General features: G+C 42.1%; 1 protein-coding gene across 3 annotated transcripts in view; it reads right to left on the bottom strand.

The window, feature by feature from the left end:
* The window catches only part of LOC120544493 (transcription factor COE1-like), an 86,646-nt gene extending 64,067 nt beyond the window's left edge, over positions 1 to 22,579 (bottom strand). For 2 of the 3 annotated variants that reach the window (XR_005636508.1, XM_039778284.1), the window contains exons 1-6: positions 21,804 to 21,934; positions 20,878 to 21,034; positions 20,049 to 20,112; positions 18,769 to 18,824; positions 11,900 to 11,973; positions 7,659 to 7,727 (exon numbers count right to left, since the gene is read on the bottom strand). Coding sequence is in view for 2 of the 3 variants with exons in the window: in XM_039778284.1 (XP_039634218.1) it covers positions 7,659 to 7,727; positions 11,900 to 11,973; positions 18,769 to 18,824; positions 20,049 to 20,112; positions 20,878 to 21,034; positions 21,804 to 21,934 (551 nt within the window). In the remaining variant the exon portion in view is untranslated. Of the gene's footprint in view, positions 1 to 7,658; positions 7,728 to 11,899; positions 11,974 to 18,768; positions 18,825 to 20,048; positions 20,113 to 20,877; positions 21,035 to 21,803 lie in introns of all 3 variants that reach the window. The other variant, XM_039778285.1, reaches the window with a different exon arrangement.
* Between the last annotated feature and the right edge of the window lie 234 nt (positions 22,580 to 22,813).

The following is a 22,813-nucleotide window of genomic DNA, read 5'->3' as shown; positions in this document are numbered from 1 at the left end:
TAACTAAAAGAAAATGAATTGAGAAATGATTGATAGAGATTAGCATAAAATATTGTCTCCTGTTCCACGTTACAGCCCACTCTGGCTTGATTATTCCCTCCATGATACAATATCCACTAAACTGTAATACTTGTGGCTTGAAATGTCGGGTCTATAAATCCCTGGAGTGCTGGACTATAACCTGGTTCCAGACCTCTGAATCACTGCCCACATATCCCATTTTTTCCGCATTTCAAATAGGTATGGTTTTTATGCTTACTGATGGCTCTTTCCCCTGGTTGAAAGAACAACTGGGCCAATAAGAGAGTTTGCAGGCAGAACAAAGAATGACATAACCAGGAAGAATACATCAACTTTGGTGGTGGTGGTGGACTGACCAACATTGAGCCATGCCTTTAGGGAGGCTAATAAAAACATAATCATATTGGTAGTCACATTTATCTCCGAATATTGTCAACACAACCTCCAGCTCTGAACCTGAACGCACCAAGTACAGTTGGTTTAGACAGTTAGTCGACAAAAAATGAGGTGTGTCTGTGTACATTAAAGCAGGCAGTTAAACTAAATCAGCAAGTAATGTGAATGCCGAGCTTCTAAATGCTAGGACAGGTGCAGACTGAGAGACTAAATGAGAGAAATGAATAAAACATACTCCTCTCTCTCTTTCTTTCTCCCTCGGTCTCTCACATTTAAACAGACAAACACACAAACACACACACACACACACACACACAAACACACACACAGTGAAAGAGCTCAAGCACAAACACAGTGAGAGAAGTGAACGCTGACATTAAGTCAATGGTATAAATAATTCCCAATAGTACTCATCTCCAAGCAACTGCTGACCTTTAACACAGGAAGTAATACTGCAACACGAGAGAGAGAGAGAGAGAGAGAGAGAGAGAGAGAGAGAGAGAGAGAGAGAGAAAGAGAGAGAGAGAGAGAGAGTTTTAAATTGTGTCTTATGAATGCACACTATAAATTATGGTCATGAAGTGTAGGACCTCTTCACCAACCAAGATTTTTTTGACACCCTGCAAATTTAAGAATGTCTCCAATGGATTACATTTCACTGGAATTGTACCTTGTACCTCAAAACCAGGGACATTACTTACAAAGGGGTAGGGGTCAAAGAGAAGATGGAAAGAAGTCCTTTCAGACAGATGTTCATGAGGCTCAGCTTCCCTAACTCTGAATCAACCAAATTATAGCCACACAAGAGGAGTCTACAGTCATGCTAGTCATCTATTTATCCTTTATCCTGTTTCCTAAAACAATATGATGTGATGTAATTAGAGGTGATAAGATCTGATGAAATTATCAAATTATATTCTCTTTTATATAATACATCATTGTTGATTGTTCTGCTTTAGCAACAACCGTTGTTTACCATTCTTGCCAAAAAAAAGGATATTGAATTGAACTGAATGGAATTGATCTAAAAGAAAGGAGGCCAAAGAAGGAAAAGAGAGATGAGGACGGGTCAAGAAAGGAGAAAGCATATCTCACTGTCTATTTTAGATATATGTGTGTGTGTGTGTGTGTGTGTGTGTGTGTCAGACAGTGACAGTTGAGCGAACAGTGACATACCAGGTTGGCAGAGATATTTTGGTAAGTAGGACAAGAGAGAGGGAGAGAGAAAGAGATAGAGAGAGGGAAAGGGAGAGAGAGAGAGAGAGACAAAGGAAGAAAAGATAAAGAGATCGTTTAGAAGATCCCCTTCGCTCCCTTCATCGCCTTTCTTCATCTCCTCCCCCTTCAGTTCCAGCTGATTGACAGCGCCCCCTCCTTCCCCACCCAGCGCTCCTTGATTGACAGGACTCCCCAGACTGAAGCTCTTATCCCCTGAAACAAACCCTACTCTGCTCCTCCTCACCTCCTTTCTCTCCTCTGTCTGCCTAGACAAGCCTCCTCCCTCCCTCCCTTCCTCCCTCCCTCCCTGTCTCCTCACCCTCCTCTTGCTCCTCCTTTCTTCCTTATGCTGTCTTATCATGTTCACCTCCTTCTATCATTTTAACGTTATTCCATTCCTTCCTCCTTCCTCTCTTTCCCATCATCTCTTCTTCAAGCTGTGACCCCTCTTAACCCTATAGATTACACACACACACACACACACACACACACACACACACACACACACACACACACACACACACACACACACACACACACACATATGGGGGAAACCCCTCAGGCTTATGTGGGCCCCTTTAGAGAGGGGGGCACATATTGGTACCCTTAACCCCCCTACACATGCACGCACACACGCACGCAAACACGCACGCACCCACACACCCACAATATCACACACTTTCAAATCGCCTTCTTCAAGACTTGACACTGATCTAAGCCCTGAGCACACACTATAACCCCCCTCATACGCTCAAACACTCCACACACACACACACACACACACACACACACACATGCACACACAGCCTGAGCCTATTAAGCCAATCGTAGAAGTCTAAACAGGCAGCGAACTGAGCAGTGAGGTAGGTAACCCCTCAGGGCCACAGAGAGAGAAAAAGAGTCAAAGAAGGAAAAAGAGAAAGAGAAAGAGAAAGAGAGAGAGAGAGAGAGAGAGAGAGAGGGAAGGAGAGAGAGGCAGCTGAGAGAGGGTGAGTTGGAGCAAGGGCAAGAGAGAGAAGGAAGGACGAAGAGGAGGAGGGAGGGAAATGGAAGTGTGGGAGAAAGAAAAAGAAAAGAAGGAGATGAAGATGTTGAGTGAGAAAAGACAGTGGGAGATACAAGGAGGAGAAACTGAATGGAATACACACACATATAGAAGAGGAGGAGAGGTGGATGTGGCTCTTTAGGAGTCAAGCAGGCGTATGATAGGATATCGTTGCATGTCGTTAACCCTATATTAACCCTGAGAGGCAGCGGGAAAACTCACTGCGCTACAACATGGATTAACTGGGCCACACACACACTCACACATACATAAACACACACTGGCACGATGAGCTAGCTGTCAGTCACACACACAAATAAATGCACACACAAGGACTGCTATCCTCACTGACTGACAACATGCATTGAGCTATCAATCACATGTACACACTTTTTTCCCCATTTCTTTCACCTGTTTGTTCTCACAAATAAACACAGAAGCTAGTAGAGTTCAAATTTGTTAAATCATGATAAACACTGGGAGCTTTTCAAATGATGTCACAATAAAACTCGCATTTTGACGTTGTCTTATTTTTTTCTTTTATCTTATGCATTTCCTGTTGAAACAGGATATCGTAGAAGACATGCTAATGGGAAAGGCTTAAAGAAAAATCGGATATGGTTTTATTGGTTCAGTTCACCTAACACTGCGGCCCTTCTCACAGTTTACTCCAATGATTCTCCTCTGTGCTTTAAACAGCCAATGGGAATCGTTAGCATAGCGACAAGAACACTGGCCTCTCACCCAAGTAAACACTTACAGTCAAACCAGAAACAGAAGGCAGCGCAATGCAGTGCACAGCAATTTGTTTCTGTTCAATGATCTGTTGCTCTCAGCTCCGGTGCTGAATGCTAGCTACTTTTAACCCAGACACTGGTACCACCTCTTCTACAGCCATCCATTCGGCGCCCACTTTTTATTCATTTGATTGTGTGGAAATGTATCCACATTACAGATCATAAATAAAGACAATGAAATGTAAGTCTAATAAAACTTGACATGCTAAAAAACAACCCACATTAGCTTTCCTGCTAAAGTCTCCTTATCCAATTCACAAACATGAACATGTGTCTTGTCCTGCACCTTAGCCTGTTGAACAAGTGACCAAACAATATACTTTATTAAGAAGGTATATTTTATTAATCCCGAAAGGACAAACAAGACCCTTACACATGCATTATGTATGGAGAGATGTCAGAGCGAGGGGGCTGCCTTGTAGGATAAGCAGTTGGGGGTTCGGTGCCTTGCTCAAGGGAGGGTGAACTTGCCTCTCCAGCTAACATTCCACACTACGTACTTGGTACAGGGGCTTCAACCAAGGGGGTAAGTGTACCTCCTATGGGGAGATTCTCAGGCTAAAAAGCCATCACCCCCCGTTAGCATTCCATTGACTGTCATTCATTTTGGCATCACTTTGACAGCGAATAACTTTACATCTGAACCGTTTAAAGACTCTATTTGTCCATTGTTTATTTCTAAAGAAACACGACAATGTATAAAAGGCTCCATTACCTTGTACCTCACATTATGGCCCCGTAGCAGCTATCTTTGTAAAAAAATAGGCTAACGATTGCGTCATGACCATGCGACTTTCTGTCGCACATAGAGAATTTACCCTATAGTCAGGAGAAGTTCGCGGGCAATCGAGGGGATGTGGAGGCATACAGTCAAGGGAGAAGCCCATAGAGAGTCCATGAAAGCATCGGAACAAAATATTTGTTAACTGCTCCTATGCTCATGGACAGCTCCTATTCACACTCTCCGTCTCTGCAAGATTGGGAATGACTGAGATTTCTCTTGGCACAGCTACCAGAAAACTAGCTCACGTCACATCTACGTCGTTAAGCTCAGTTTGAGGCTGCGCAGTAATGCTCAGCCATCACCAGAAAAGTGCTTCTAATTGGCTTCACTGGTCTCCGTCGAAGTCGCTGTGTCCATTTCTTTTTTTTCTTTTTGGGCATTTCTGCCTTTATTGGATAGGAAAGCTGAGATATGAAAGGAGAGAGAGAGAGGGGGGAAGACACGCAGGAGAACCATCACAGGTCAGACTCAAACCCTGGACCTTCTGCGTCGAGGTATAAACCTCTGCTTATGTACGCCCGCTCTACCAACTGAGCTAACCGGCCACAGATGTGTCCATTTCTTTCACTGTCTATGGCATCAACAGGCAACCCTCCAGTTCCCAAGCCAAGACCTCACAGGCTGAGCTACTGCCGCCTCTAATGTCAGTTTGCAGGTTAGATAGCTAATTAGTTACATAGCTGCAGTTCATCTAATAGCATAAATACCTGTGAATGTAACTTCAGTTCGCAGATGTTGGATGTGGTTCTTTGCCTTCAATACCACTGCTAACAACACACTGTCTGCCCAAGGCTTGTAAACTACAGCACAAGTTTGTCTGTGGCTCCCCTGCAGGTACTCAGCCTCACAGCAGCTGTCAATCAAACACAGACACCAACACAGCAACACTGACCTCCAGCCACTGAGAGGAAAAGGAGCATTTCTGATATTTCTGCAAAGATCATTATTTTTTTTAATAATTTCTTTTAATAATAAAGATATATTATCAATAAATCTAAAAAATACAACATTATTTTTGACTGTAAAAAGGGATGACTAATATAACTTCAGTTAGACGTTGCCTGTTTACAAGCAGTGACACACTTTTGCTGTTATGTTCTCTCTCTCTCTCTTTCTCTCTCTCTGTTTGGGTCGGACAGCAGACTTCCAGATGTTAAACTGAGAGGCTGTGAACCACTGAGAAGTGGACAGGGGCTACAGGAAGTATCCCACGGTATCCACGGTAACCTTGACATTCCATCCTGACCAAGTTCGCTGACATCTCCCACAATTCACTCTGCTCCTCTCCTCCAGCCATAAAACACACACACACACACACACACACACACACACTAAAGAAAACCTTCACACCTCATCATCAACACACATATTATGATTACATATCTATTATCTTGTCACTTTGTGTCTAATATAATCACCTATTCTTTAAGTGGCCCAACCCAATTCACAACCAACCAACCACACACACAAACACCTTCCAGGCGAATATACTGTATAATGGGATGTAAGCAGAGATGTCTGAGATAGCCGACAAAAACAGAAGAATGTGGCTATGATGTAAATATACTATAATGTCCGCACACACACACACACACACACACACATATTGTGTATGTATATATATATATATAAAAGACAATCATGTGTAGCTGTCGATCATGAAGCCTTTTGCAATTTGTGTCTTACATAGGACATACACACACACACACACACACACACACACACACACACACACACACACACACACACACACACAAACTGGGACTTGTGCTCTTTGAAATAGCTCCATCAAAGCTCACTTTGAGACACAAGTGTTTATCCACTTCATAAGATTCCTTCAAACACAAAAATAAATAGAAAGAAAGGAGAGCCAAATTTTAAAGCTAAAACAAAGTCAGAATTAGTCAGACGAGAGGAGAGGAGAGGAGAGGAGAGGAGAGGAGAGGAGAGGAGAGGAGAGGAGAGGAGAGGAGAGGGGATTATCATGGGGTCAAGATATTGATTGTGTTAAGAGTGAGTTAAAATTATACACGAGACAGCTAGAACTACTGTGATATTTGTTGGTAACATTCAATTTAATAAAAAGAAAAAATACATGAAACATCTGTTCATGTGTATTTTGACCAGAGAAGAAAGTGTTACGCTACCTAAAATGTGTCTTTCCTTTGTGGTCTTTGATAGAAGACGAAACAACAATGCTTGGCTGTCTCAACTGTCAAAACTGTCCTAAATAATTGCCTTTGGGTTAAAAACTTGTACACCCTCCCCACCAAAATGTAAAGAATCAGACACTGATAAAATACTTATATATCTTGATTGCAATGTAATTTAAGTTTGTTAAATGGGGTTTGTAAGAAGCCGTGCAATCACTGAAGTGAGATAAGGCTAGCATTGATAGCAATGGCATTCTCTTATACTTAAAAAAAATACCAGGACCAATGACGCCCAATCGTCACTGTTTTAGGCCCTAAGTGACATGATTATGTTCTATATTAAAAGAGGTACCAAATATGTTGGCATAGGTCAGGTCCTACTGTATGACATTAACGACTTACTTGTGTTTTCATAAAAATTTACGTAAATTCTATAAAATAAATACAAAATAGATCACTGGGTTCTCTGATAGTCAGCACTCTCTCACCACTCCCTGTGAATTACTCTTTAAAACACACACAGAGATGTGCACGCAGAGAAACCTGCTCACGGAGGGTTAAAACAACTGCCAAGAAGAAATCAGATTAAAATGAGGTTGGATCTCAGTTCAGTTTTTCTCTGTCACTTTTTTCTTTCCTCATGACCCATTTTCCTGTGCTGCTGCAGGAGAGACAGAGGAGGGGGGGTGAGGGAAGGATAACTTCAGTCCTCCACCTCGACAGACAGACAGAGAGGAAGAAAGAAAGAAAGAAAGAAAGAAACAGACAGACAGACAGACAGACAAGTAGGAAAAAAAGTGGCAGTGAAAACGACAGACAGCTTCTGCTAGTAAACAGCTCTGTATTTTGCATTACGTAGAGGAAACACACGCTTATCTTTGTTCACTCAAGTCTGAAGATCTGCGTATGTATGTGTGTGCATGTGCCTAAATCTGCCAGATATGAGGTAGTAACTTAGCAGCTGATGTCCCCTCTGCGCAGGTCAATGACTGAAGTGCACATGCTCATGTAAATGTTATTCAGCACCACTGATGAGTTGTTGTTTCGATCTGTCTTCTATCAGAAGCCATCGATTCTATTCTATCTATTTCAGGAGCGACAGCAGATCATCTTAACACACAAACATCCCGTCACGCGCCCACCATTCAAACAGGTCAACACAGTCCATCATGCAGTATATGTGTGAGTGTATGAAAGTGTGTGTGTAGTAGAGACAGAGATAGAGACGGAGTGAGAGACTGTACCTGTCGATGATAACAGGGTCTGAGGGTGTCTCATTACGGTTTCCGCAGCTCTTCTTGTCACAGCACCGACTGCGAGGAGAGAAGGCAGTAGAAGAAGAAGACAGTGAGAAAAAAGTGAGAAAAGAGTCCGACACAGGGAACATACAGTACTTCATACAGGAGTTCAAATTTAGATGTTTAAATAGGAGTGTTACTGTGCTTTGTCTGTACTGATGTTGAGAACTTAACACTGAATTCACAGAAATTGATCAAATCTGTCTAAAAACAGAGTTTTACAGAAAGTCTATTAGGTCTACACTGACAGCACGGGTAAAAATAGACTTCTATGACATGAAAGTGAGCGTATAGCAGGATCTGAAAGAAATACACTAGGTTTTTTGGGGACTAGCCTTCTGGAGAGTTTAGCCATTTTGTGATATGCTCCAAAACCCTGCTACATCTTGGTACATAGCCGAATACACCCATAGTGAGTTGAATCACTGTTAGTAGTTTAGTTTCAGAAGTTTTAAAACTGATATATCACCAAAGACACAAGTGGATTAAGCCCACCATCATCAATCAAGGAGTTTCATGTTTAGTCAGACTGTCCTCCAAAGAAAAATGAGACAAACGGCCGTTTCAGCAGGTGCCCCAGAACATTGTTTTACATTCAAGTGACAAAGCCCAGCAGCAGCAACAATTAGGACTTCTATCCGTCGGGAGCTAGGTAAGGTGATGTTATTATAGAGTCACAAAATCTCAAAGGGAGGAGGTCCGGGGTGGATGGATTGATCAACAAAACTTCTGACTTCAACACAGGACTCCGCTGTTTCCAGTTTCCTAACAACAGTCAATATTGGTTTCTTTTAAGCATGACCATGATTGTTCCTTAACCTTAACTAAGTATTTATACTGACTCAAACCATGATCTTTCCTTAAGCCTAACTAAGAAGCTTGTGTGCCCAAAGCTAACCAAACCTTTACCATAGCGTTGAAACATCATACAATTTATCTATTTTTCAACTGTGCTTTGTAACGGTTCTGGAAAGAACAGACAAATAAATAACGTCGTCAGTGAATAACAGACAGAGATCATTTTGATGTCTATGTTCTCATTGGTTCTCATCTCCTAACCACATGTACTTGTTTTAGATCAGGAGCAACACATCCTATGGTTTTAAACCTCTGAAGACTCACTTACTGGTTATTTAAAAAAAAAAAAATCAAGAGCCTAGTTGAATTTCATTTTGGGAAAAGACTTGCATGTCTTTTAAAACACTATATGACAACTATTAAAACACTACATTACAACTTCCTCTCCATCCTACTTGTACTGACACACAGGTGATGTGGAGGGTGGAGATGATTGAAGAGGCCTGAGGCTCGAAGAGGAGGAGAGGGTGGGATACACACACACACACACACACAAACAAGTATAAAAAAAAAAAAAAAAAAAAAACTGGCATGCAATACTAAATTCACACATATGTACTGCAAAGCTTTATGCGTGCATCAATTATAAATAAAGGTGTAAGCAGGAGGGGAAGGATAAAGCCGGGGGGTAGCGGTGATGAAGAGTGAAAGGGTGAGCGTGGGAGGGAAAGCTAAAACAAGAGGGTGAGAGGGAGGGGAGGGGAGAGGTTTGGTTGGGAAGAAGAGGAGGGGGAGTTGTCTCAGGTTTCCCACCGTTACAGATGGCAGAGGTGGAAAGAAAGAGAGTGATACGCTACACCTTACACATTGTCTCCACTATCTGCTGCTCTACCCCTCTTTCTGCTCTCTCTGTCATTACCTTCCTGCTGCTCTATGAACTGGGTCACTGCACGGCCCCAGCACCAGTGAGAGGTTAGAGACGAGGAAAACCAGAGATAGGGGAATGGGAAAATGGGGAGCACGGGAAAAGAGGAACGCTAAGCCTGAGGAGGGAGAGCTGGAAGGAAAAGGAAAGTATGGGTGAGGGCGAGGTGGGTGGGGGAAGGGGGGTGGTAGATGAGGAGAGGGGAGATTAAGAGAGGACAGTAGAGGAAGAGGAGACAGGAGCAGAGTGGAAGATGTTATAAATGGAGGGATAGTGGGATGAAAACGAGGGGCGGGACGGGGGGTAACGTAGCACTTATTGCTCTGGATCCTGGTGATCTAATCATCTGCTCTCTCCCCCTGCATGTCCCCTCCTCCCACCACACACACACACACACACACACACACACACACACACACACACACACACACACACACACACACACACACACACACACACACACACACACACACACACACTTTTAAACAATAGAGTCTCAATAGCATGAATTGGAGATGCCATCTTCTCCAGTTTTATTTGGGAAAATGTAAGTAATAAATTATTAAAAAAGCTTTGGTTGAGCTAAGTTAACTGAAACAATTAGTCAATGAATCAATTAGTCGACCAATAGAAGATTTGCTGCATTAATCTGTTTTGTATCAGCGTAAATTAAATATCTTTAACAAGCAATTTGAAGATGTCATTTTGGGGCTCTGGGAATGGGTTACTGATATTTTATAAGAAAAGCTTCCAAAGAGACAACATATGTTAGGCTGCACTGTCTATAATAAAATCAACTGTATATAAAATGATGCACAAAATATTTAGAATATTTCCCATATGATGGAACGGAAAGCTTTCAGTTTGAATATTTCACTCAGAGTAAAAATCATGTTGCTTCAATGAAGAGCCGGAACAAGCTAATACAAAAAAATACTCTCACGTTGTGAGATATTCTTATTCAGATATTCTTTTCAGCCTTAAAGCTACTTAAGCAGAAAGGGGATAACAGTATGTTAAATACAAGAAGATTAATGTAAACCAACATTTGTGCTTAACACACGATATAAACAGTGCAGCAGCCTTTATCGTCCATTATGGAATTAAACCCTTCATGTGTTCGTGCCAGAGCTCCAACCAGGTTTGTAACACAGGTCTGTGTGGTGGCAGATTGGCTGGGAGCATATGGCTAATAGCACCACCATGACAATGAGCCACACTGATTAATGGACGCCCTGAGCTCTTTGTGTGTGTGTTCTGCGTTGCGTGTTGTGTGTGAAGCCCCCGCTGCAGAATCAGCATGTGAGAACACGAGGCAACAGCCGTAACTTTGACCTCAGCGGCTGCAGCAGACAAATGAGTGTTTACACTCGTTACAGAAGTCATACTTTCTGCACTGCTGCTGCTGCACTGTTGCTCCCCCAGTGGAAATGTTTGAATATCGGAGGCCTTTCTACTGTACAAGTTCTATATACTTTATGTTTTATGCAGAACAGTTTATTCACGTCGACAATGCATTCCCCACATGATGAACAACAATAATTTACGATAAAACCTGTATTTATTTATAAATTCCATGTATATCATATCAGAATTTCAAAGGGTTTTCCATAAAGCTCTGCAGCTGAGCTGCCTGTGGATTATTCAGTGAGCTAGAGAATGAAATATTAGTGTTCCTGATTTCACGGCTAAAATCCCTGCTTGTGCATATAGATGAACTCCAATTTATAGTGTTACAGTTAAAGTTGTTCAGTGACAAGGTCAGGGAATAAGAACAACTTAATTCATGAGCTAAATTTAAATTTTTATAACTGTGGTGTGCATGAGGGAGCGTGCATATGCATACTTCTTTGTGTATATGCATGTGTGTGTGTGTGTGTGTGTGTGTGTGTGTGTGTGTGTGTGTGTGTGTGTGTGTGTGTGTGTGTGTGTGAGACCCTGCCTATATTTTATAGTCAGATTGTGGAGGAAGGCCCATTTGTTAGCCATGAAACAACAGGAGGGTTCAGATTGACTAATGAGTTTCTCTGTGTCCTAATTAACCAGGCGTCACACACACAGACACACACACATACACACACACACACACACACACACACATACACGTTTTCTATTGTATACTATAGGTTGGTAAAATGCCTCTATAAATAGATTTCTTTCCTCCCAACCTACTTCCTCAGAAATTCATCTTTAGATTATAATTAAAGCTACGACTCTGATAGCTAAAACTCATCTTCCTCACAGATATGGCTTCATGTGGATGCGAATGTGTGGGGGGGTTAATGAGGGTGACAAAATAAGAAATGTATTGAGTACAGAGAGTTTATTGGTGAGACCTTCCTGCAGAAGAAAAGAGGAGGGGAGAGGATGGAAGGAAAAGTAGAAGCTGGAATGATTGCTTAAAGATAGTTAGGAAAAGAGGAAAATTTGGAAAAAGAAAAAGATTTGATGCACCCATTCTCACCTGCACATGATCTCATGTGTCAGCAGCACTCTGCACATCTCTGGGTTCTTGTCTTGGCCTTCATAAATAATCGCCTGTAGAGAGAGACAGAGATGTAGAGAGGAAAAGAAAACACATTGTTAGCTCACAGACAGCAAAACCTAAAAAACACTGAGCTCAAATCCAGCAAAAAAGTCTAAACTAAGACATTTAACAGTCAATTTTAATGTGTGATATCCAAAGTTGTATAAGTACAATTGTCTTGATGCTTTTGGTATTAAAGGAGTGAAGAATACTATAAATAGGAGAAAAGATGCGTTGTTGTCATTGTTTCAGTATTTTCATAGAGTAACACCAAGCTTATATACCAGGACACCCCTATGAAGATGTACTTTTTTGTTGGGACTTTTTAACTACAGATGCATATGCATTTGGTGCTCTAAGGCACATGGTTGTTGTGTATGTGGGATTCATTTAAATTAAACTACAGTGCCAATGCTCATCATAATAAAGGAACATGGAGCTCTACAGCCCAGAGGAATAAGCTTTTTCGTGCTTTGGCTAAACAGACAATACTTGTTAGTAGGATCAATTCATTGTTGGTTTTTGGACTTCTAATGTTCTTTGGCCATGGCTTTGTTGACAATAAGAGACAAACAATATCACCAGCCTTATCCTTTAATTACAGGAAAATCTCCAGAAATTAGTTGCAACTTCATATTATATAATACCTAACTTCATATCATCCTTTTTAAAATTCAGGCTGAAGCAGGTTGTTCATAATCTTGTTAGAGGCAATCAGACCCTCCAAAAGATGCCGGTCACTGTCTGCATCGGTGCATGGATGCATAAAAATGTATTTGCATGTTTTCAGACCGCTTCACTCTACATCTACCAAGCGGATGAGAGGAGATGACTATATTTTGCAGCACTGCGCTCTGGGCAAATATGACGATATCAAACTATGAGGAATTCGATTTTTTTCATGCTGTAGCTGTGGTGTATATTTATTTTCTTCCATCATGGTGTTGTTGGGTGTAACAAGTTAATACCCATTTCAGCTCAAAGACCCGGACATATACACACACTCACATCCACTTCACACACACACACACACACACACACACACACACACACACACACACACACACACACACACACACACACACACAGTTCCCACATGTTTTACAAAATCCGAAAAATAACAACGATATCTCCTCTGCTCACATGCTGCTCAGGTCTAATGTTCAAAAGCATAAAGTTGTATATTCACAGAGCAGTGGCCATAGTTTCTGCTCCTTAAGAAGGATTTCAGCTGAGGCTTTGCCTGCTTCCATTATACACTCTTCCTGCATCTGGTAAGGAAGCTCAGAATAAAGCAAAAGCTCAAGTCACACACCACTAAGCTATCTATCAATCAATACACACGCCTCGTCTGTCTTTGGTCTATTCCAGTCTGTTTGATCTGTCGTTCCAACTCCAGCAAGTCTCACCGAGTGACAAGCTCACTTTTCTCAGGGAGTGGTGAAGAAATTTCACTGTCCTCTCTGATAGTCTTCAGCTGGAAGTTCAGACTACCTGCTGAACATTAGTTTGAGCTTAAGACAGACAAAAAGCCCCTGCTGGGGACATTTAGCCCACTGTCACCTTTGGTAAACTATTTTCATTTAAAAAATTAGGGACATTTTGATACACTTCTGTGTTACACTGCACTAAATAAACACTTTCCCCAAAAGGCAACAGGTCACAACAGGCAATAAAACTGAAAAGCACTTCTTAGCATTGTGTGACTAACTCACACTCCAATCTGATTTTTGTGCTAACCTCAATACATCTTGCTAACGGCATCGGATAAAAGATACTGGGCAGAAGCTGTGAGCTTTGGTTCTGCAGTCCATGCATCAATCTAACAAACAAAGGTGGGCTGCATGCACCCAACCGTGACCCCCATACTGTGACAGTTCAGCATGAATACACGAACCGTTACAGCCCTACATGTGAATAACTGAAAATATAAATATTTCCCAAGTGATTCCTCTTTTTTTTTACATTTGTCTTTTTGGTCTACAAAGGTCACAAATAATTTATTTTTCTTTTTTACAAATTCAATACACTAAAAACCTGAATGCTGCATATTTCTGATGCTATATAGTAAATGGTGATATTCAATATACCTTTGCGTTGCACTGGAGAAGTTTAACATTTGTAAAAAAGAACTGGGCTCAAACTATTGACAGATGATGAGGTTGTGTGCACATGTAGAAGAGAAGCATTTTAAAGACTAACATTGTAAAAAATATCGCCTATGTGTGAGCTTGGACTGTCCCACCAGGGGCCCCAGGGCGAACATGTTCCACATGGGGTCCCACCATGAGCCGAGATGTAGACCGAACCCCTCATTTGTAGATACTGCAGCCCAACATGGTCCTCAGAAACTAGCTTAGAGCTTTGTGGCATAAATGGAGAGCAGCAACAGTGGCTGTGCAGTCTGAGGGCCCCATTACAATATTGCTGTAGCCTAAAGCATTTCATACTAATAGCTAGTTGTCTCCCGGACCCTCTGTGTTTTCTGGAATTGGAGCCCCGATTTGTTTCAGGGCCCCGGGCCCCTGTCAGTTACAATTTTCCATGATTGTGCATATATTCCTGTTGCAAAAACTTCTGCAGGAAAAGTATTGATGCATGAATCCTCTGGACAGGCTCCAGATTCATGCATCGATACTTTTTCAGGACTCCAGGGCTATGCACGCCTAGTCAATGCAGGCATGAGTTGTGCAATATAAAAAAAAGTGCAACTACAGGTAGACAGAGCTAATGTAACATTTCTAAAAGAGCCAGTTCTACAAAAGAAGCTGTAGCTCATCAATCCAGAGAGCAAATAAACTGGTACTCATACTGAACACATTTCAACTGACCGCTGAAGCATAGAAGCTCCTGTTAACATGCCACTGACGTTAATTCAACAGCCAAGACATTTGAAACTGTTTCTCTAATCTCTCTCCCTCCAAAATTGAACTGCAATATTTTCCTTTGATTACGGCCTAATGAAAGCAAATCTGAGTGTGTGGGAACAAGAGGAAAAGATAGAGCAGACAGAAAAAGAAGAAGAAATGTACTTCATAAGCCATAGTTCTGTCTATGATTAGACCTGCTCATTGGAAAATGAGCCATGGGCGCCATGGGAAAAGAGTGGGCCAGGCAACTTCCTCTGAACTTGTTTCCTACCCTGGACAAACATGCATCAATGCCATCTCAACCTCTCTTGTCTTCTCTCTTTTATGCACTTTTGCTCTTTTGTTCTCTTTCTCTTTCACACACACACACACACACACACACACACACACACACACACACACACACACACACACACTGAAGAAAACCTTCACACCTCGGGGCTAGGTGAATGCATTTATCTTCACGAACAGAATTAGGTCTGATGTAACTGAGCTTTCCTCCAAAATCACAGAAGAGGTCAATAAATCCTTATACTGTATTACCTTACTTCTGTTTTAATTTAAAAAGGTTCTTAAATCGATCACCTTTGCAACAGACGATTGAAATAAAAGACACAATATAAAGGTATTCATAGTTCTGATATGATGACACACACAATACCCATATTTCAGCCATCGATCGCAAAAGTTCTTCAACCAGAGGAGTGAAATAATTTGTCTAAACTCATACAGCAGTGGCAAGCGATTGTAGCAGAAAACTCAGTAATGCTGGAAATAAGCAAAAACATCTGTTTTGTGCAAAATCTTGCATAACATAACTTATCAATTTAGGTTTCTACTAAACTGGTGTTAACAACATGGAGTATGTTATGTATAATTTTCTATACAGATAAGTGATAAACTAATTAAACAGGTGACTTTTTCATGTTGCCATTATGCCATAGATGATATAAATTTATTTCCCAAGTGACTCCTTGCTTTGCCTAATATTAACTTGTCTCCCTTTGTGCCAGAAATGGGTCAAAATCTACAACAATCCCTACCTTATTTGACCCTCTTTGGATGCCAAGAGCAGTGCCCTTTACTGCATCATTATTGCTAGAATACCGTGGTATAAAAAACATTGCTGAACAGAAAATATTTACTAAAACTGACATATAGAGTTTCTGATATCACCTGTTCTATCCTGCTCTGCAACCTGATACATCTGGAGCTCCAATCAGAAAAAAACCCAACATAGAATGATTTGAAAAAAACATGTTATCCACCTTCTGTGGCAGGCCCTAGTGTAAATGTAACTTCATCTATCCTTAACTTATTCTACCATTCCAGCCCACGTTTGTCTTCATCACACTGTCACCTCGCTCGCTCTGCTCTTGTCTTTCATCTGCTTTTTCCTCCTCTGCCTCCTGCCTCTTTCTGCCTCACCAGGCCTTTCATACAGCATCTCTGCCGCTCTTTCCTCCACCTTTGAAGTAGCGTGACATGCACGGCGTGTAAACAAGGAGCCGTTAAGCAGGGCAACACACTTCCTCCTGCGTTAGTGTCAGGTCGACTTGCGAGCTAGTGATCCGACAGGGCCGCCGTGACAGACGCTTTATTCTCTGGGACAGAGTCGTGATCAACCGGCGCTCAACGCTCTGCGTCTGAAGACTAGGAGGCGCTCTCCTCCTCCATTTCACATAATCAGTGTTGGCCCTCTCAGCACACACATAGCAGGTAGACAAACAGAAATAGCTGAATAACAGAAATAAGTGCCAGCTTTATGTCCCAAACGTTGGACAAGGCTTTACTTTCCTGGCAGAATAATCACAGTCAGAACTGTGAAATAAACAGAATCAGTGATATGAGCCTAACAGAGCAGTACCCAGCAATATACTCAACACAGTACAGAAAAATAACACTGATTAAAAACCAAAGCTAAAAGTCTGCACTTATAAAATGCATCCACATGCATACAGTAATTGAGAAGTTTGATGTATAGACAAAAAAAATAATAAGAATTTAGCATGTTATTGAATTCAATTATATATAAAAAATCAATAACAAAGAGTCTGCTGCAAGGTGATATTCCACTAGTTTCTATGACTCAGTGCAAACTCTCAATGAAGGTTTCTTGCATTGCTTGGTCTTTATGAAAATGTGTTCCTGGGGTTCACTTTCCATATTCTAAGAGAAATAAGTATCCTCACTGCTATTAGTATTTGATTGCAGCGTGACCCATGAAGGTTATTCAGCCCAATAGAGAGTAATCTAAACAGTTTCTTGTAGTTACAGGTTCTAGGTTTTCTTATTTCTGGATCAGGAAATGCGCTGTACAGGCCTGTCTTTGTCCAAAATAATTCATTAACAGCATCTGAAAATATGAATAGCTTGCTTGTTGGGTAATGATAGAAGAATCTAGTCTTGTGATCAGATAGACACCAATGCAAAATCTGTACTGCTGAGTAGCTTTGGTTTTCCTGTTTAGTTAGACAACAGTGACTAGGAACAATGAGTGGCCGACCACCAGTGAGTGTGTGTGTGTGTGTGCGTGTGTGTGTGTGTGTGTGTGTGTGGGGGGGCATGACATCACTGACTAAGCCAACCACACGGCTGTTTTGGTTTGACCACCTGTTAATGTTCCATTCCTCTACCGCTGTGACAGACACGCGCACGCACGCACGCACGCACGCACTCACACACACACACACACACACACACACACACACACACACACACACACACACACACACACACACACACACTTGTGAGCCTGCTTTATTGCTCAATGTGCAGTTTTGCCTAGTGCCTATACATGTATATACAGCACTTAATACATGCGGTTTCCCATTTGTTGATCTCTCTCTCTCTCCCTCACTCTCCCTCTCCCTCACATATAAAGCCCCCCACTACCCCACCGGCACACACCAGCCTGTAGATGCCCACAGGTGCAGCACACACCTGCCTGCATTAGCACCTTAAGGAAAATGACTTTTCCTTTTAAAACTTTGAATCTCTTTATGTACGCTTAAAAAAACATTGTTTCAACTGCGAGCATGAAAATATAACTCCTCTTTTGCAAGGGCCGACCAAATGTGTGTGTGCGTGTGCGTGCGTGCGTGCGTGCGTGCGTGTGTAGCCGACTGTCACCCCACCAAGCTGAAGCTAAACAGTGTTATTAGGGAACAGTGTGGTCCCTTAGGCCTGCCAGACACACACACGCACACACACACACACACACACACAGTATGTGTTGCAGCGTGGCAGCAGCAATGTGAGACTGCAGTCACATTAGCAAGTATTCAGTGCATAGCATGGCTTCTTGGCTCCTTATACCACACACGCACAGCATCACTCTCTGTTTCTAGTGCAAAAACACGAAAAAAACAGTTTTCATTCTAACTGTTTACCCGAGGAACATTGAGAACAAACACTACAACTGTCTGTCTGTCTGTCTGTTCTCTGTTGTTCAGTCTGCCTCTCTCTCTCTTCTAACTCTTCCCACTGCTCTCTCTCTCTCTCATAAAGGTACATATAAACAAAAACACAAACATTAACAGAAAAATTGGATCTGATCAGAAAATTCTTGCTACTTGGCAGACCAAATCCCAGAGGTGCTGTTATATCTTTCCACTTCCTACTGTGAGCAGCAGAATTAGGTTCCTCAACACTTGCTCGCTGCCTCCTCGCTCTAATCACAGCGAGAGAAGTACAGGCAAAAACGCCTGGAGCCATGCGGTGTATGTGTGTCCCCACCCACACACTGTGGAAACACTCACCCACAGAATCACACACACACACACACACACACACAAACAAACACGGTTTTGTGTGTGGAAGTACATGCAGATAGAGGAGGGCGGCGGACTACAGGCAGATCACTGGAGCAGCTCATTGTCAGAGCGGTAACAGGAGAGGTGGCAGACCTCTGTGTGTGCGTGTGTGTGTATTTACCTGTTTAGTCATGGAGTCTATAAGTCGAACATAAAAGTCCTGCTCCGTTCTGATGCCTGTTGAGATGCAGAAGAAAAGAGAAATTCATAAACTTTACATGGATTTCATCAAGCAGAAAAAAACTCCTTAAACAACAGGAAGCTCCCCCAAATTTTAGAGGTTGCAAGAAGATAAAAAAAAAAAACATAAATAAAAAATAAATGTATTTTTTCAGACTTTCTTTCTGATATTTGCCTTTTTTAATCATTAAGCCTCCAAAAATGAGTCGAGGGAATAATCATTCTTTGGTTGAAATGCTCCCACATGCAACCTGACATAGCTTCATTTTATGGGGTCGAAAAAGCCAAAAAAAGTATGGAGAGGCTTGTGTGTGTGTGTGTGTGTGTGTGTGTGTGTGTGTTTGTAGTATAGAGTGTGTGTGTGTGTGTGTGTGTGTGTGTGTGTGTGTGTGTGTGTGTGTGTGTGTGTGTGTGTGTGTGTGTGGTATAGCTCCATGGTGAAAATAATTTTCTCAACATTTCTTTTTACTGTAATACCGTAAGTCATGTCCATTTTATTTACATATCTCAATATCACAAATTTGCCTCAAAGGCCTTTGCAGTTTGTACAACATCTCTATCCTTATACCCTCAACCCTCTGTTCAGAACCCATTAGACACCCATTAATGGCAGTGATGTTAAATGTACATACCTTACAGTCAGTTTCACTGATAAATAGTTTGTAGGTGCAACTCACTTGTCCATTTCCACATGCAATAATTATTAATATTATTTAAAATGTACTAATTGTAGCTATTATGTCCACACGTCTTGATCTCAGAGGAGGCTGGAGACAGTTTATGTACAGTAGTTTCCCTCCTAGCTGTAGACTGAGCTGATAGGCCTGAATACCAATTTACAGCTACCACCACAACAACATGCAACTGTCAAACGGCCCACTTCAGTCTGGACAAACTCATTTAGGTACAGTGACAGCGAAGCTGGAATAAATCGCCCACAACGACTGCTCTGAAATAGTAACATTTATCCAGAAATCGGTCAAATTACACAATCGTGAAACACTACCCTGCAGTTTCTGTGACATAAACAAATTCTGACAGATTGTTGGCCTTCTGCTAAACATTTTCCACAATAAATCTAAAAAAAAAAAAAAACTAAAAAAAAACAGCTGCTTCCTGTGTGCATTCTGTGTATTATGTTACAGGAGACAACAAGCAATCAAGCTGATTTGTTCAAGTGTATTGTGCTATTATGAGTGTGTATGTGTGTTCCTCACCCACCGTTACTGTAAAGAAGCTGCAGCCGGTAATGAATCCCGTTATTGGTCTTCTCTCCGCTGGTCTCCTTAACACACACAACAGACACTGAGCTGTTTATTGAAATTTTTAGGACAAATTAAAAAGCACCTCTCTGCACATGTGAGAACGTCAAGCGTGGTTACATCCAACTTATTGAATACGTTAAATAAACGTGTGATTTATGTTCACAGTGGACATATTAAATCAGGGCAGCCCTGTAATTTCTCCACCACGTGTAATCATGGAGTTATTGTGGCTTTTTAATTCTTCTGTAAACTGGTTATGTTTGGAGGGCAAATAAATCCAAATCGAACACTAAATTCTCCCACTGCATTTCAGCTAATTTAAACGGTGTCATAATTGATGAGGAGACCGCGGGTGCAACGCTGCTGTTCATATAGAACAAGTGGTTGTGTTCAATACAGCTGTAAATTACAACAATTTAAACGTCCACAGTTGTTTTCTTATTTTTTCAAATGCACAAATGGATAGAAGGATGTTTAATTTAGTATGTGTATATTGGCTATTGTATATATAATAACAGTAATATTAATAATAATAATAATAGCCTACATTATAGACGCAGATGTTATTGATGAGTTACTGTAAATGTTTAAAACGTGACATTTAACGTTGACATCAGTAATATCAGACACTTCAATGTAATAATCAGGCCTTTAGAAAAATGATAAATTATCTTTCAGTAGGCCTATGTGAAATAATAACAATAATAATAAGAATTATTATTATTATTATTATTATTATTATTATTATTATTATTATAATCAGAAAACTGAGTTTCTGCACCGACCTTGTCTTTCTCGATGAAGTCCACGAAGTTGGTCCTCTCGATCTCCACTGGCTGACCCTGCCGGTCGTACAGAGCCAGGACAAAGTGGAAGAAGTTGGATTTACGCAGGTTGGAGGGCGGCTGCTTCTCAAAGTGAGCCCGGGCCAGACCCACTCCACTGCGGACACACAGGCGTGAAAGAGTCGGTGTTAGAAGCCACAAAGTTTGACTTGTAAAATGTAAAGAAATATGATACGGGCAGCGAGTAAATGCATTTTTATATTTTCTTGAGTTCACTATTATGATTATGATACACTGATCTTTGTTCATCATATACAAGTGAAAAACAAAACCCAAATATATGATTTGAAATTATAATCAAATTTGCTTATGTTGGAAGGTGTTCTTGTCATGATAATCTGAGACAGGAGGTCATCCACCTTTACATCCCTGACTCTGTAGGTCAAATGGAGAATCTTGTTCGCCTTGAATACAACCATGAGTAGCCTATGTGTAGAAAAGAGGGAAGATGGACATATTCGACCCGCTCATTTTAAACCCCATATTACTACAAGGATTTATTTGTCTCTTTGCCTTCATGCTCATTAAACCTCAGATGGACAGAAGGCGGACGTTGCAGGTGCTAAAAATATGTAGCACAAACACATGTTGCAATTAATTGTTTAGTAGCCTACGTTGTCTTTAAATTACACAGGTTGTTCAATTTTTTGGGGAATTTGATACCCTGCATAACAATCTTATTCTCCAAAAATTAACAGTTAAATCCAAATGTCCTCCTTCCGGACAGCAGCTCCCACCAACACACGGCCTCGTCTCCTGCACGGGCGGCTGCAGGGTCCTGGCAGAAATATCACGTCTGTTCCGTGTTTCGGTAGCCTAAATGAAGAAGGGTGATATGATGTGTCCTCCACCCGGGCAGAGCTCACCTTTGGGAGGCCGTGTTGGCGTCCAGCACGCCGCCCCCCTGCATCCAGCTCCGGACAGCGTTCATGCCTCCCAGCGGCTCCTCCTTCAGGCTGCTGCCGCTTCGCTGGATGCTCTCCTGGATCCCAAACATGAACAAACCTCCGTAGCTCGGTGCCTGTCCTTCTGTTTCTCGGTGTCTCCCCGGCGGACGGTACACTTGTCCTCCTGTAGATCCTTAACTCGGACTCAAGAGGAGCAACGTGGGTGCGCTCGTTGCTGCGGCTGCCGCGTGCGCTTCGCTAGAAATCAAGCAGTCGACCGATTATTCCTCTAAATCAGTCCTTGTGAGAAAAGTGTGTGCTAAAACGAAGGGGGAATCATATCGGACCAGTAGGATCCAAAATGTCCAAACACGGATTTAAATCGCCAGGAGGACGGCAGGACGCGCGCAGACCCAGTGGGAAAAGGTGTTACAAAAGTCACTCCTGGTGCGCTTGGAGATCCACAGTTGAAGCTGTCAGACAGAAAAGAGAGATCAACTGGCACCCGGATCAGATGTCATCATTATCTGACACTTCTTTCTTCCTCTTTTCGCTCTTTTGCTTTCTCTTCTTCTCCCTCAGCCCAGCGGTCCGGGACGTGTCGGCCTCTGTGGTGTCCAGAGGAGCGCTGCTTCCTGCGAATGACTCCCGAGCTCAAACCACTCCGCTCCCTCTCGGAGGAAAACGCTTTGTGACTCTTCCCAAATGACTCTCTCTGAGAACCAAACACGGGCTTCTCCCGCCCCGGGGGGAGAGAGAGGGGGGTAGAATGGGAAGGGAAAGAGGGGAGGGGACCGGAGGAGAGGAGGGGACAGGACGGGTGGAGAGGAGAGGAGAGGAGAGGAGAGGAGAGGAGAGGAGAGGAGAGGAGACGCCCCCAAACAAAGGCGAGAGTGGTGCAGGTCCGTCCCAAGCAGCGGCCACGGAGATCCTCTCCTCCGTCCTCTCCTGCTCGGTCCGGTCCGGGAACCCACTCCGTCCTGGACTGT

This window comes from Perca fluviatilis, chromosome 16, assembly GCF_010015445.1.
Source record: "Perca fluviatilis chromosome 16, GENO_Pfluv_1.0, whole genome shotgun sequence".
Lineage (NCBI taxonomy): Eukaryota > Metazoa > Chordata > Actinopteri > Perciformes > Percidae > Perca > Perca fluviatilis.
This window is presented reverse-complemented; position numbering and strand designations above follow the sequence as displayed.